Source organism: Colletes gigas, unplaced genomic scaffold (genome assembly GCF_013123115.1).
Source record: "Colletes gigas isolate AHSC1104 unplaced genomic scaffold, ASM1312311v1 Colletes_gigas_Sc00055, whole genome shotgun sequence".
Taxonomy (NCBI): domain Eukaryota; kingdom Metazoa; phylum Arthropoda; class Insecta; order Hymenoptera; family Colletidae; genus Colletes; species Colletes gigas.
In genome coordinates, this window is record NW_025106684.1 from 377,677 (window position 1) to 393,667 (window position 15,991).

General features: G+C 39.7%; 1 protein-coding gene across 8 annotated transcripts in view; it reads left to right on the forward strand.

Moving 5' to 3' along the window:
* LOC122403496 (phospholipid-transporting ATPase ID) overlaps positions 1–15,991 on the forward strand; it is a 124,347-nt gene that overhangs the window by 75,761 nt on the left and 32,595 nt on the right. For 6 of the 8 annotated variants that reach the window (XM_043407039.1, XM_043407041.1, XM_043407038.1 and 3 more), the window contains exons 1-2: positions 6,488–7,176; positions 15,032–15,672. In XM_043407039.1, the coding sequence (XP_043262974.1) occupies positions 15,631–15,672 (42 nt within the window). In that variant the 5' untranslated portion in view covers positions 6,488–7,176; positions 15,032–15,630. Of the gene's footprint in view, positions 1–4,359; positions 5,128–6,487; positions 7,177–15,031; positions 15,673–15,991 lie in introns of those variants that run through there. The other 2 variants (XM_043407046.1, XM_043407045.1) reach the window with 1 other exon arrangement.

Genomic DNA, 15,991 nt, shown 5'->3' on the forward strand with positions numbered 1-15,991 from the left:
TGTCCATGAGCTCTGTTTCAGAAAAAAGTTTCATTGAAATATATTCATTATTATAGGAGTTATGGCTGTTTGAAAATTGGACCACTTTTATGGGGGTTTTCTCACTTTACGGGGTTAAATAACAACTTTGCGAATATTTTTGGAATTTCTACATATTGTCCATCAAAATGCGCGTTGTTTGCCTTTTTAAACATTAAAATCGTCCAATCTGTTCAGGAGTTATGATGTTTTAAAGATACACATGAAATTTCGGAAAACGCCTGAAATTAGATTTTCGGTATTGAATTTTTTTCTCGAAAATGCGTAGGAATTCGGGGGTATGTGTATTCACCAAAAATGGTTGTATTTAACCCCAGAACCTCAAAATAATTTTGTCAGAATGATTTGAAATTTTTTAATTTAATTTTTTAATATAACTTTTATAACTATTATAATAACTTTTTAACGAAGCTTCAAGTAGCAAATTGGTATTCTTGATTTTTGTCTTATTTTGTCCTCTAGAATTCCTCATTAAAATTTTTCCCAGGAATGGCCGAACATCTTGTATAGATAGTACGTTTAAAAAAAAAATCTCGTAGATCTTGAAACGTCGTGGTATGACTCTAGAAAAAGTTGTTTTTTCTTTTTAATTTTCTCGTCGTATCCTCGATCGCGTTAAAAGAAACTGCCTGCATTGAGAAAGTGAATGGTTGGAGCGTGTCGTGGATCAAAAGTGTAACTCTCGAACCGCAGAGAGGCGGTTCCGCGGACGTAAAACGTTACTTGATCGCGCTGAAATCTGTTGCAACGTTTGCAAAGCCTCAAGTTGCAGATTTCATTCCGCACACGGCGTTCACGGCGTTAACTCAATTAACATCCCAGGGAGGATAAAGCACACGTTAAAGTCTCATTCATGCCGATAGCTGAAACCTTCGAACGTCATCGCGAGCGCACCCCGCGACACGACGATCGAGCAAATCCCCAAAATCGTTCGATAAAAATTCTCGTCCGTTTCATAATCCATCAGATAAAAAAAAGAAACGGAAAACTTGTACTATTTTTAAAAGTTTCCACCCTTGAAAAAATAATATAGATTTGAAACAAATTTAAAGAAGACCTTCTACTCTCGATCTCCATTTTAATTTTAGCAAAAATGGCTCGATTGCTCCGTACGAAAAATTACGTAGATCGATGTTGGCGTTGCTAATGCGATTAGGGGCGCATTCAGAGGTTCCAAAAATAAAAGTAAGAGACGATTTGTTTACCTGACATAGTGAAATTTTGAAATGGTGGACCCTCGAGAGTGAGTTGACGATCGATCAACGTTGCTGACGGTACGTCGATGGGGTCGCGACCCTGTAGGGCCTCGTGTTTCTGCCTACCTCCCGTTTATCGAGGTCACGAGGCACAACGAGAATGAAAAATATCCGTCAATGGCGGAACGGTACATGTAGGTCGGTGGTCAGCGTCGTTAGCGGCACGATTCCTCTTTTGTTAATCGCGACAGGTGCGATCCACCGAGTCCTCGTGACAATGTAAAGCTGTAATGTTACCTGAACCGGTATTCAAACTGTCCACCGCTTCTGCTGGCGACCGTAATTTCTGAAACGCTGTTCCGCGAAACAGATTTTATCAGCCTTTCGTGGCACGCGTCGGAGACTCGAAAGGAAAGTCAGTTAAAAGTCGATAACATTAGAGATTAAAATGGTAACTCACCGACAGGGGTTTATTTTGTTTCACGTTTCCCCACAACATAGACGGTTTCATTTCAAAATTTTCATTCCCTTCTTTAACGCCTTAATGGTAAAAATGGTAAATAATTTAAATTTAAAATAAAAGATATCTAAACTATATTATTGTAGAATTTTGAACCTTCGCAACGACGTTAAGGTTGTTTTTTTATTTTCAGACGGACATTTACACGAGTGTAATTATTGCATAAACATCCGTTATGTCATTAATAAACTTAGGCGGAAAGAAAATTTCTGTACATACTTGGACACGTCAGAGGGCTTTGAAAAGTTTTCGAATCAATGATACGAGCATACGTAATAAGACTATCTTTCGATTCACGACCGGCTCAGTTTGTTTGTTCTTATAGATTAACTGGGTATAGTTACGTTATCGTTGTCCTTCGTGCTTTCTCTTAAATGTTGGATTTCATGTTCCGTATGGTCAAGCACACCCGGTAGTTGTTGAAAATATTATGCGTTTTTCGTTCAATAAAAGTGCAATCAATTCGTCCAATAATTCAGTGGATCGGAGCTGTAAAGTACATTAAAATTGTTGTACGAACCGGTAGAACTTATATTAATTCATACAATAATCATACGTTGAATAAATTATGTATCGGCGAGGGTATGTCTCTGGTTGCATTTTAACAGACATGTAACGTTGCGGAAGAACTGTTCTACGACGAACGTGTTCAACCAAACGTCCCCGCGGTAATGGAGTACCATTTTTAGATCGATTTACTCAAACGTTCTCAATGTCACAATTTGATATCAAAGAAAACACGATAATCGCACCGCGCAGTTTTCGCGGGAACGGTTTAGTTTCAACGAATTACAACTATGACAACGTTAACTGATCGCAAACCACGATTTTGTTTTATCGCGTGAAATATTGATTGCAAATGTAAATATTCGCCCTTCCGTGGTCTAGCTAAAATTTGTAACACGAGAATGTTAACAGTTTCGTGTAGTGGAATTGGTTCGAACGTAGAAAAGGGTAGCGGATAAAAGAGAAAGAGATTCGAATGTTTGGTGATACAGCAAATCTTGAATAATTACGAGAAACACGATATCGAAGTATCGCAGTTATGAGAATATGGTTAATTTTCAGCGTGAGGGATAAATAAGATTAACACAGTGTGAAACTTATTTATTTTTTGTTAATGGGAGCTTTATTAATGTATTATTGAGGTATTTCTGGTTAAAATAAGACCAAACACGATATAACTTGGATCACATTTGCGTATTTAATGAGTACGTATTTAATCATATTTAACACGATCTTGTACTCTATCAGAAGTAGGTTAAAAACAAATTATATCGTGTTTGGTCTCATTTTAGTCGGGAAACTCTCGCAAGTACATTGGTAAAAGTTGCATTAAAAAAAAAGCAAAAATAAAAAAGTTTCATCTTTGCATTATGCACTGTCTATGCATTGTTTCAACTATATTCGAGCCGAGATCGGGTTACACTACACGGTCCGCTCGTCGTTGAGCTTCGTGGGTGTGTCAAGGAGAGTCTCCTCTCATAGTAGTAGAAACGACTACAGTTATCCTAGCATTGCAGTCTTACAGTTGTATGAGTGAGAACCATAGACGAGGTGTACGAGCTCTTTTCTGGGGCTCTAGAGTCCCATTCGTACGCATTGTTATCATTTTGAAACATTAACATCCTTCAAGTCGTCCAAACATACGCTTGAAATTTCGGAAAAAACATTTCTGGCCACACAGTATATTTTCGGTAAAGAATTTTTTTCAAGAAACTGCGTAGGATTTCGGGGGTATATCTATTCACCATAAATAATTGTAATTAACCCCCGCTAACGAAAATAATTTTTCCAGTTAGATTTGAAATATTTTTTTTCCTTTAAAAAATTTAGGCATTTACGAATTTTTTTCTCGAAAGTGCGTAGGATTTCGGAGGTATGTGTATTCACCAAAAATGATTGTAATCGACCCTCGCGACTAAAAATAATTTTTTTTAAACGATTTGAAATTTTTTAAGTTTGTCGACAAAGTCCACATACTCGAATTTTTTTCTCGAAAGTGCGCAGGAATTCGGGGTTACGTCTATTCACCAAAAATGATTGTAATCGAGCCCCGCAACCGAAAATAATTTTTCCAGAACGATTTGAAATTTTTTTTTTCGTCGAAAGATCGCACGTTCCTGAATTTTTTTCTCGAAACTGCGTAGGATTTCAGGGGTATATCTAATCACCAAAAATGATTGTAATTGACCCCCATAGCTAAAAATAATTTTTATAGGACTATTTGAATATTTTTTTCCGGTCGGTATGGCAGTCAACTCGGACCACGAAAGTCCATAAGATGTAAGATCTACTCATACACCTCGTCTGTGGTGTGAAACACCATCGCATGCACGCAGCTGTTCCGCAGATTACCGTTCCATAGGCGGAACTTTAAACGTTAATAACTTTTTAACGAGGCCTCGATCAACAAATTGGTGTTCTTGATTTTCGTCTTATTTTAGCCTCTAGAATCGTTCATTAAAATTTTCCCCAGGGGTGGCCGAACACACCCTGTCTATTGCAGAACAAATCTTCACTCCCAACAGTATCAATTTCAATTTTAAACGTATTCGAAACGCGTCCCGATCCGCTCACCAATGTCACGTTTTTCTTTTGCAGCGTGTGCTCGGCAAGTTCAGCGTGGGAGGGAGTAGGTGAGAGTTGGCGACGAGCAGGAGAGGTGTTCTCGGACACCAAAAGCTGGGGCACCCTGACGAGGAGGTCCTGGAGGAGGAGGTGGGTCGTAGGAGAGAGGAAAGAAAGGAGGTGACCATCCACCCCACATGGACGCCACCCCCAAAGGACCCCCCGTACCCCCCACACCGGATATCCTGTCACCATTATTTAGCCGCAGAATATCCGACCTGAACGCAGGGACGCCGTATTGTTCCACGCACCCTCGTCAACGTTACCGTCGAATATCGAGGCATCCGTCGCTTGATGCTCGTCGTACGACGGGAACGACCGGCTACGCATCGTCGTCATCCTTTACGTGCCTCGATTTCTCGCGAAGCCAATCGTTGCCACGGTGGCCGGAACGCCGGCGTTATCATCCGCGTCGAAAAGCAATCGTTCCTGGCGTCCAACGTCGAAGACCACCGTCAGAACGGAAGTGTCGTCCTCGAGGACGAGATTCCGTCGGGCAGGAACGGACCATTTTTTACCCTCGTTTTTACACCACGGCCGCCGTGCCGTACGTTTGATGTATTTTCTACGACGCCGGCCGTCGACCAGCGTCGCGGCGCCGGGAATGTACTTTTAAGAGGCGTCCACTTCCCCGTGAAACATATCTACAAACTCCGTCCAAAAGCGCCTAAACTCAGAGCTACGCAGCCTAACAGACTAAGCGAACAATGTCTCGCAGCGCTGCCACGCGTCCTATGCAAGGTGAGTGTCCGTTGTTTTAATTAATTGCTAACATATACGCCGATGCGACTCATTCACGAAAATCTCCTCTGAACATTTCGATCGATGATTCTCATTCGAATTCATTTGCCTCGACGTGCAGTGACGAACAAAGTTTTCAGCACGGCGAACAGTTTGTCGAAAATTTAAAATTCGTGTGTTTGATACTTTTTAGAAAAATATAGTTTATAGTATGCGATTTAAATATACCGTAACGACTGTTAAACGACCGTGTAATAAAAAGAAACAGTAAAATGTACGTAAATTACCGTTTCGAGATAGGTCCTACGACGCCATTTTCAGATAGTTTCTACGACGCCATGTTTAATTGTGGAACGAACGTTCTTTGGAAACAAGTCAGTATCGAATCTTCACCACGCTACAATCGACCCATGTGATTGAAATTTTTATTATATTTTATAAACAACACTTTTAAATGTTCTTCGATCTATTACGATAGGAGAGGCTCCTAACCCTACTTTCCCCTATTCCCTAACTTCCCCCTCTATGCATACTGTAAAAAGCTGAGACGTAGGATGCTTTAACACCTAAGTATGATTACAGTGTGCAACCTGTCTGTCTAGTGGTGAGAAAATCGGTTGACTGGTAGTAGGAACTGTTATGTAGAAGTTAATCACCCCTCTATTAGAAGATACATGTCTACATATACTGCATTCGACTTTCGGATGTGTTCCTACTTCTGAAGAGTTCTTTTAGGTACATTTACAACTAACATTTCTTCCTTTTATCTCATTCAAACTCTACAGACGATACTTCGAAAAGTATTTATTACATATTCGTTGCCACAGAAACAATCTACTACAGCCGGAATAATGTTTTTCTCGCTTGCGAAAGTTCAATGTAATTTTAAGGTTAGATCGATCGATGATTTTTCATCAAAAGTTTCCTCGACCCCACCAGAAACTATATTTTCTTATTTCATATCAATCTGCGTATAATTTGTCGACAAACTTGACAGCGTCGTTACTTTCGTTCGTCACTGCGAACGTAATGTTCATCGTTTGGTCGCGTGGACGAAACGTTGAACGCAAATACCAAAACGGTAGTCGTAAACTCCCTCTACGAAGCGAATTCCATATCTGAATCGCGTGTCGCGATAAAACGCAATATTGTGCCGCGAATTTCCGACATACCGTTTTAACCCCTAACGGTGCTTTGATTTTCAAGGTTCGCTCGTTCCTGGCAATCGCTAACGTAGCAACCCTCTTTACCCCCAAACGATGGAGGTTTCCCGATAGCGGACGGTGGTTGATACCAGGAAATTTCGCGGCACCACCGGCGTGACGACTCGTGGCGCCGTCAAGGGACGACGCCTCGAAGTCTCTCGACGATCCATCGAGCAATACCTCGTTCGACGACTCGAGTTTTCGTCGTACTGTTCGATGTGTAAAGCACGCCGTCGTGCAACGGCACCCTCGTGCAGTGCGTGAGAACGTGATATATACGGTGCGCCACGCGTGAATTTTCGCTCTCGTTTTTCCCGTGGGTCAGTAATCCGTGGACGAAAACACGGCGATTCGCGGTCAGAGGTGTCCGGAGAGAATGGTTACGGTGACGGCAGTGCTGACAGTGCCAGGAAACATAGAATGCCGGTGTCGATGTTTCACGATCGTGGAAACGATAGACGGTGCCCGCCCAACGCGAACCGGCTGACTAGTTTCCCGTGGAAATCGTAAAAGGACTCGGGCGGTGGGACAGTGTCTCTAGTTCTATATCCCGTTCCTGTCATCGACGACATTGCACGGGTGCTCTCTGGTTGGATTTTCGTTCGTCTGGTCCGTTCACCGTGTCTCGAAGGAAATTCTGCAGCATCCTCGTCGGACGATCGATCGTCATCGAAGCGTTTCGAACGTTTTTACGTGCATCGACGAAGCGACCGCTGTCGTAAAATTCGCGTTTACGGCCTCGATATGTTCTCTCGTCAACGACGATCGTTATAACGACGTCGCCCTCGTCGACGCGGGCGCTTCGACCGCCTGTACCCTTGCTTCTGACTGCGAAAACAACGAGGTAACCTGATTCTCTTTAGAAAGAAAACGAAGGTCGTACGCTGCCGTAGAGCTGATCGTGCGTACGCGAAACGGTCGAAGGTGGAAATTAGGAAACGGTTCTTCTCGCGTGTTTTTAAGCGCTAACGTTTTTGCCCCGTCGCGGAATCAGCGAAACAACGAACAATCGATACGATCAAACGTTATATATCGATGACATTTCGTTGTCGGAGGCGATGCCGGTAATCGGTCGTAACGATTAATGATACGAGACGTCTGATAACTACAGACACGTACGAACACATGTCCCACGACACATTGCTCTGCAGACATCAAAGTGCATCGTGCGTTGCCTACCTGTTATGATCCCAAGCTTGTTGACAGTGAACGTACTTTTTCAGTATACGATCGTTTGTTACAACGTACGCGTCGATATAACAAGCAACACGTACAGTAAATAATATTCGGAACCTTTACGCTTTCGTTGTGTATTGACGTTTAATGAAACGCGGTCAGTCGCACGTTATTAAATTCTTCTCGAACGAGGTTAGTTTTCCATTTGCATTAGCATTTTATCGGCAGTGTAATAGGAGGGAAATGAAATGGGTGTAACGAACGTTCAGGATTACTTAAGCACCTTCGACGCCAGAGACGTCGCCCATTTAGTAACTTCCCAAGCAAATGCAAATTTAGTCGTAAAAAAAACTTCATTACAGTATTAATGTGACAGTCGTCGACCAACGCTGAGTAATATTCGTAATTTTCTCTTGGTTGTTTATAACGTGTCGACTCGATGATAATGGGTACAGTATGTATAAGGACATTAGGTTATCTACCGCGATATAGACAATCTCTGCAAACAGTAAATACGTGCAACAATTTTGCTAACTGATAAAATGATGTCATGGCTTGCCTCTTTTCGATGCCTACCGAATTCTAAAGAAAATTCCTTACATCCTCGCACGGTGTCCATCGACCACAAAGAATGATAAAAGTATAATATGCCTGAACTATTGAACAAAATTTATTATTGACGCGTCGCAGTTGGAATTAAAATCTTTATCGATGAACGAATCACACAATCTTAGTATTTCATATAAAATTTCTAATCTAATTTTATTTTAATCTAGTGCTTCTAAATCACTGAGAATCATTTTCTCTAATTGATTTCCCTTCGTGGATTTCAAGAAATTGAATCATTACGAAGCGATTACCCTCGAGAAATTTACATAGAGCTGGGGTAAAATTTACAGAGAAAATATTTTAAATACTATTTCGAACAATTTTTCCACCGAAAAAAATATTTATTCATTATTCACCAGTTTGTAAATGCCAGAGTAGAACGTCACATACGTTACGAAAAATAATTATTTCTCTTGTGTGTCGGTATATACAGGGTGTTCGGCCACCTCTGGGAAAAATTTTAATGGCGCGTTCTAGAGGTCAAAATAAAATGAAAATCAAGAATACCAATTTGTTGATGGAGGCTTCGTTAAAAAGTTATTAACAATTAAATTCAATTATTTCAAATCGTTCTGGAAAAATTATTTTCGGTTGCAGGGGTCAATTATAATAATTTTTGGTGAATAGACATATCTCTGAAATCGTATCCATTTTCGAGGAAAAAAATCGAGTAAGTACTGAAATTTTTCGACAGAAAAAAAAATTTTAAATCGTGTGGAAAAATTATTTTTGGTTGTGGGGGTCAATTACAATCATTTTTGGTCATTACACATACCCTCGAAATCCTACGCACTTTCGAGAAAAAAATTCCTTACCGAAAATCTAATTAGGTGCCTTTTTTCAACGAAAAAAAAAATTTCAAATCGTTCTGGAAAAATTATTTTCGGTTGCGGGGTTCAATTACAATCATTTTTGGTGAACAAACATACCCCCGAAATGTTGTCCATTTTCGAAAAAAAAATTCAATACAGGCGGAACTTGAAACGTTTTAATTTTTTAACAAAGCCTCAATCAACAAATTGGTATTCTTGATTTTCGTTTTATTTTGGCCTCTAGAATCTCCCATTAAAATTTTTCCCAGGGGTGGCCGAACACCCTGTATAAACGAGTATGTAGATGCACGATAATAAATAAACTAGCACAACGTAGCGCCGAGCATTATACTACACGCTATAGTTATAAAAGAATGACAAACGTTCCAAGGATACGAATACGAGTGATAGTAAGAGACAAATCGGAACAATTGGCTATAGGAACGATTAAAAATTTACGTTTAATAGTTTTCTTTTATGCTGGTTTTACGAGTCTTATTAATTACACATTTTGTTATGGTTTGGGTAAGACCACTATTAACACGAATGTATTTATAGACTCATTATTACTTTAATAATATTTTAAGACTACGTGTAGTGTAACTTTTAGAAAATGAAAAAGGCATGTAACATGATCGAGTACAGCAAACGTTCTAATCGTCGCGCGGGGAAGTCCCATTCGAATCGGTCTCATAGGTGGCGACACTGCATTCCTCACCACGTTTTAACAGTTATACAGCTTAAATAAATATTGCGTGTAATTGGCGAAACTTTTTTAATTAACAGGCAGAAGTCACAGCAATGGAGCTGCTAGTTTCAATACATTGTTATCGAGTAAAATTAAAATGAAAAGAAAGGTTTACCTAACATAAACTTGATAAATCGAAGCAAAAGAACAAAGTCCTTGGATTTTAATCTTTTGTCTAATGGTACGGCATTCTTTCTAGATTCTCTAAAACTGCTTACGTATTTTTTAGATATCAAATATAACTAATAAATAGTGTATAATGAAATACATTATTTTAATAAGCACGTATGAATCAAACAAACTGCAATAATGGTGTTGTAGAATAGATTGTAAATTGTAAAAGAGGACCCTGTCGATCATGAAATTCATTAATTACGACGCGCTCTCAATTTACTAAACTTTCAGTGTTCAATATCTTGTATACAGGGTGATCGGCCATACCTGAAAAAAATTTTAATGGGAAATTCTAGAGGCGAGGATAAAACGAAAATCAAGAATATTAATTTCTTGATGGAGGCTTCGTTAAAAAGTTTATTAACGTTCAAAGTTCCGCTCGTACTGGATTTCTTTCTAGAAAAAGCTTGTAATCGACCCCTGTAACTAAATATAATTTTTTTAGTATGATTTAAAATTTTTTAATTTCGTCTAAAAATTTCAGTACCTACTCGAATTTTTTTCTCGAAAGTGGATAGGATTGCAGGGGTATGCGTATTCGCCAAAAGTGATTGTAATTGATTCTCCGCAACCGAAAATAATTTTTTCAGAGTGATTTGAAATTTTCTAATTTAATTTTTTAATAACTTTTTAACGAAGCCTCTGTCAAGAAATTGGTATTCTTGATTTTCGTCTTATTTTGGCCTCCAGAATCTTCCATTAAAATTTTTCCCAAGGGTGGCCGAACACCCTGTATACTTAATAATTATCCAATTCAAACGAGCACAGCTGTATATTATGTTCAGTTCTGTCGCTACAGTGAATGCTTCGACAATGGAATCCTTTTCTTAATCGTCCAATCACTGGGACCATTCACCTCGCGGTCTCGATTGCAAAATCATTCAGGTTGGCATAAGAGGCGATACGCTAAATAATAAGTAACGAAATATGAGTGGTTAAGATCGGCAACGGCCGAAAGAATAGGGATATCCAGCCCGGCAGTGCCCTCTATGATGAAATTATGGCGCGTAGCATGCGACCGCGAATCCTTCGTAACTATGTTTTCTTCGTACGTCCTTGATTCCACATGCACGAATGATGTCAGCGTTTGTCCAAGCCGCTTTGGGACTCTACGAACAAAAATACCCGCGGTGTGTACCGCCTCAAAATATTAACGGGTCTATCTTGGTGTCGATCTATACCGGACCGAGAGATTTCCAGGGAATCCATGTCGGAGAAGAGCAAGACCGCCGCCGCTGCCGGCCGATCTCCTAAGACGCGAGCCACGATAATGGCTCTTACGTAAGGCAGCGGCTCTCAACCGGGGGAATCGTATTGACGTTAGTCGTTGGAGATTCGTTTTGCGGCAATAACGGTAGAAATCCGCTCTGCGAACGTAACGAAACTATTTTTGTACGATACGGACTTCGTCGAACGACAAATCGTGCGTGCGCTCGCGAGAACCGCCGATGATGTCTTTCGAAACTTTCGAACCGGATCAATTAATACGATTTCATAACGTGATTTTACGTCATGCCATTTCTCGGAACGGAACCTATTGCCCCATGGGATTCTCTTTCGATGCCGGATGTCTCATATTTTCGTTGAGACGGAAGCACATAATGCGTACTCCGCAAAGAAGACGTGTTCACACATATACACGCGCACGCGCGCACACAACGACGGAGAGTAGTTTCCTCGCTAGAGCAGACTGATCGGTTCAGAAACTTTTTATTCTGGCCTTTTTCCTTCTATTCGCGCGTATACTAGGGTGGCTGAACTACCCGCATGCTTCTTTTTTCCTTTCGCGGACAACTACGCAGACAGGCTAGCAAGCATTTTTAAAAGGCTGCTTTTATTATTAATACCGTGCGAAACACTTCGCTACTTTTAATTTATGAAAGGACGCGGCGTATATAATAAAACGTGCATGTTATTAACACACTCTGTTTTTTTTTTTTAATCAAACGTTTTGAAAGATTTTGTGATACTTTTTCAACGTACACGCATGAGATTATTTTCTGTTATGATACAACCGGAATTTATGATAAAGTTCTTTGCAATTTACTTTAGCGATCTACGTGTGAAATTTATCTGAAAATGTGACTCGCGGAGTCCGGCAACAATGGAAAAGCTTGGATTTCCTCTCCGCGACCCCTTTTTCTATTACGATTCTGAGGTTTCGAACTTTTTTATCTTCGATATTTTCTATTGCTGCAAAAAGAGAACTGAATTTATTGTTGCGGTCTTTGTACGAAGAATCAATAGCGCGTCTTATTTACCGGTTCGATCGAGTCCCAGGAATATGAGACTTTTCCAGTACATGAAATTGTTATATAATTTACGTTTCAAGCTTTACCGATGATAACCGTGCTAAAACTCATCGATAAGATACAGTGAGTGTCACTCGCGAACTTTTCGCGTCTACCTTAAATCCGATATTTGGCATTAATTCAGCCATTTGGTTTATCAACACCGATGAGAAATATTTTAATTGCATCGTTGGCATCACCAGAAATACAAATTCTAACGATGATTTATTTTTTTTTTTTATATATATAAAAAAGAAACGTCGATTCTTAATGAGAATGAGAACCTCTAAACTCTGCGTCGTGTTTGGAAAGTCTCAAAGAAGTAGGCGACAGAAAACAAAAGAGGTCACAATACAATGATAAACGCGAGAACTTACACCGCGTTTCCTCCGTCGGTACGTAAGAAATTTTAACGGAATTTAATGTGCATGTAGAATGTTGGGATCGCATAACGAGTCTGGTGAGTCTTTTGAAACAAGAAACGCGAAGAAGACTTAGAAGTACAAACAAGTTCTACGCGTAGAAATCCTTCGAAATAATTTCATGGTTACCTTGCGATGACGTTATTAAGTAGGAAAGAAAGGTCGCAGTTACGGTGTTCATCTCAACAAACCCGCTTGTTTGCGAATCTAGAATGAAAATGAACAGCACATTCGGACGCTCCTGTTAATGCGCATTATACAGGGTGTTCGGCCACTCTTGGAAAAAATTTTAATGAGAGATTCTAGAGGCCAAAATAAGACGAAAATCAAGAATATCAATTTCTTGACTGAGGCGTCATTAAAAAATTATTAAAAAATTAAATTAAAAAATTTCAAATCGTTCTGAAAAAATTATTTTTGGTTACAGGGATCAATTACAATCATTTTTGGCGAATATACATACTCCTGATATCCTATCGACTTTCGAGAAAAAAATTCGAGTAGATACTGAAATTTTTAGACAAAATTAAAAAATTTCAAATCATACTAAAAAATTATATTTAGTTATACAGATCAATTACAAGCATTTTTGGTGATTAGACATACCTTCGAAATCCTACCTACTTTCTAGAAAAAAATTCGAGGTGTGAAATTTTTAGACAAAATTAAAAAATTTCGAATCATTCTGGAAAAATTGTTTTCGTTTGTGGGGGTAGATTACAATCATTTTTGGTCAATAGACATACCCGTGAAATCCTACCCACTTTCGAGAAAAAAATTCGAAAAGGTGTGAAATTTTTCGACAAAATTAAAAAGTTTCAAATCGTTCTGGAAAAATTATTGTCGGTTGCGGGGGTCAATTACAATCATTTTTGGTGAATACACATACCCCTAAAATCTTGCGCATTTTCGAGAAAAGAATTCAGTACTGGCGGAACTTAACGCATTAGTAACTTTTTAGTATTTTTGATTTTCATCCTATTTTAGCCTCTAGAATCTTCCATTAAAATTTTTCCCAGGGGTGTACACTGTACAGAAAGAAATATTTGAAATCATATTCAACACGGTGAAAATAAATGGCATTACTGTTGAATTACATTACTGTTAAACATTCATAAGCATAGTAGATAATCTTGTTCGTACGAGAAGCTAATATGAGTTTGATTACATCATATAAAAGTATAAATGAAATTATATTTTCATTATGTGATGTATAACTTTCTGTTTTTCCCCAACTTCTGTGTTGCGAGCTTCTGGGTTTATTTCTCTTGTGTTCTTTTGTATTTTCTTTTTCATGTAATACCAGAAATATTCTTTTGAAGTAGTAAATATATCATATAGACAACCTCCAAATTTATTCCTAATTATATTTAAAATGTAATATCTGCAAACTTATTGTTCATTGTATATCTCCTAAAGTAAAATAGTGTCCTTGATACAGTGTGGTCCATGGAATGCGATCAGTTTAGACTATTCTGGTGTTGAAAGACCGACCTTCGTCTATTATAACATTGATGATTATTAGTTTTAGTCATTTGGTTTACTTTGAAAAAGGAAATGTTAGTACGATGTATCACGCTTCATAATAAATTAAAAACATCGATCTTTTGTAACTGGGCGATGTCGCCATAAGTCATGCAACAAGTACATATATAATTTACATGTAACCTCATACGTGCACCGTCTTCGCATACACGCAGAGATTGTGTTTGTATTTGCTGCGTATCTGTTAACTGTTTGAACTGAAATTACCCATCAATAATTTCTAGTATCTCTTCAAATGCAATCTTTATAATGTTAATGAACTGTTATGGTTTGGGTAAGACTACATAGTGTAACTTTTAGAAAATGAAAAAGGCATGTAACATGATCGAGTACAGCGAACGTTCTAGTAGTCGCGCGGGAGAGAGATCCCATTCGGATCGGTCTCATAGGTGGCGACACTGCATTCCTCGACGTAAACTTTCCAAAGATTCCGTCCAAATCCATGACGAAGTTCGACAAGTTCACCAAAAATTGTTTTCTGTAATTTGAACACGTCCCCTTACGCCACCGTAAAAGATTAGTTAAAATTAACAATTAGTTTTCTTTAAAAAAAAAATTCATAAATACCCCAGTTACTTTTAGACCCGTCACACAATAATTCCCCTTTAAGTATGTTAAGCTACGGTTTCGAATACAAGAAGAGTAGCGATCGCTCTCGTCTAAATTTTGTCAAGGATTTCTATTCCATGACGTCGGAAAAAATCACGAGGCGTCTATTTTAAACTCGAACACAAATAAAATCGCCCACCGGCGTCGACGTGTTAATAATGCACGTGTTTTTGAAGCGAAAAAAAAGAAAAAACACGTTGGTGTCAAAGTCGAGAGCGTGACGTTTCCTAATTTCCAGAGTCTCTCGTACGTAAGAGCAAACGAATCCTCGTGTGTGCATGCAGGTCACGTGACAGGAACGATTTCTTTGCAGAAAACCCACCTCGAACCGGATCGAAGGCCGCGCTAAACCGTTCCCGATTTTCGAAAGTCGCGCCCTGGGTGCCATCTTCGACGATCTGAAATGTATCGAGGTTTTGGTCTGAGAGCGTCGCCTCGATACTGTCACGCGACACCGTCGCGGTACACGAATTTGCCGCTCATCGCTTTCGCGGAAGGACTCGGGCTCGCGGTGTCGCGGTGTGATCCGGTGAACAACGATTACGAGGAAACCGGAGGACTTCCGGCGGATCTGCCGGCCGTACGAAGCGACTCGTAAAGACACGTGTAGTGGTAACGGCAACGTTAGTGAATACATGGTGTCGTTGAAAAGAGAATGCCGATCAAAGGACGCCGTCGTTCGGGGATTAGCGAAAAAGCGGTCGTACGAAAGCATCGTCGCCTAACGAAGGTAAAGATAACGGGCTAATGCCGTCCTGCACTTGCAATGATTCACGAGGACGAAGAAGAGGAGGGACCCAGGTGGAAATATGTAAGAGGCGAGGCGGACATCGTCTCGTCGGCACGGCTCGAGTGCCACGAGGAAGAAGAGGTTGGCCTTATAGAAGGTTTATAGTTTGCGTAGGATAGACGATGAGCGTCGAGGTTGACACGCTGGAACTCGAGGTCTTCGAGGTGAGTCCTCTAATCCTCTCGAGTACATGACGAACGGAAGTCGTGAAATGTTTCGACAATATACGGAGAAATGCTTGCTCAGAATCCGGAACCGTTTAGTACGAGGGCGTTGTTGCAACATAGTTGTTGGTTGTCGGTAATACAATCGGTGTCCCTTGCAATCCGATCGTCAGATGGTTGGGACAATGTTAACAAAACTTAACGATAATCCAATAAATGAATGTTGTATTCACTTTTCGATCATTTAGTAGTAGTTATACAAAGTTTTGAAGTATTTGTTGTTGATTTTTAATGTGTAATATTCCTTTGTTGACATTCA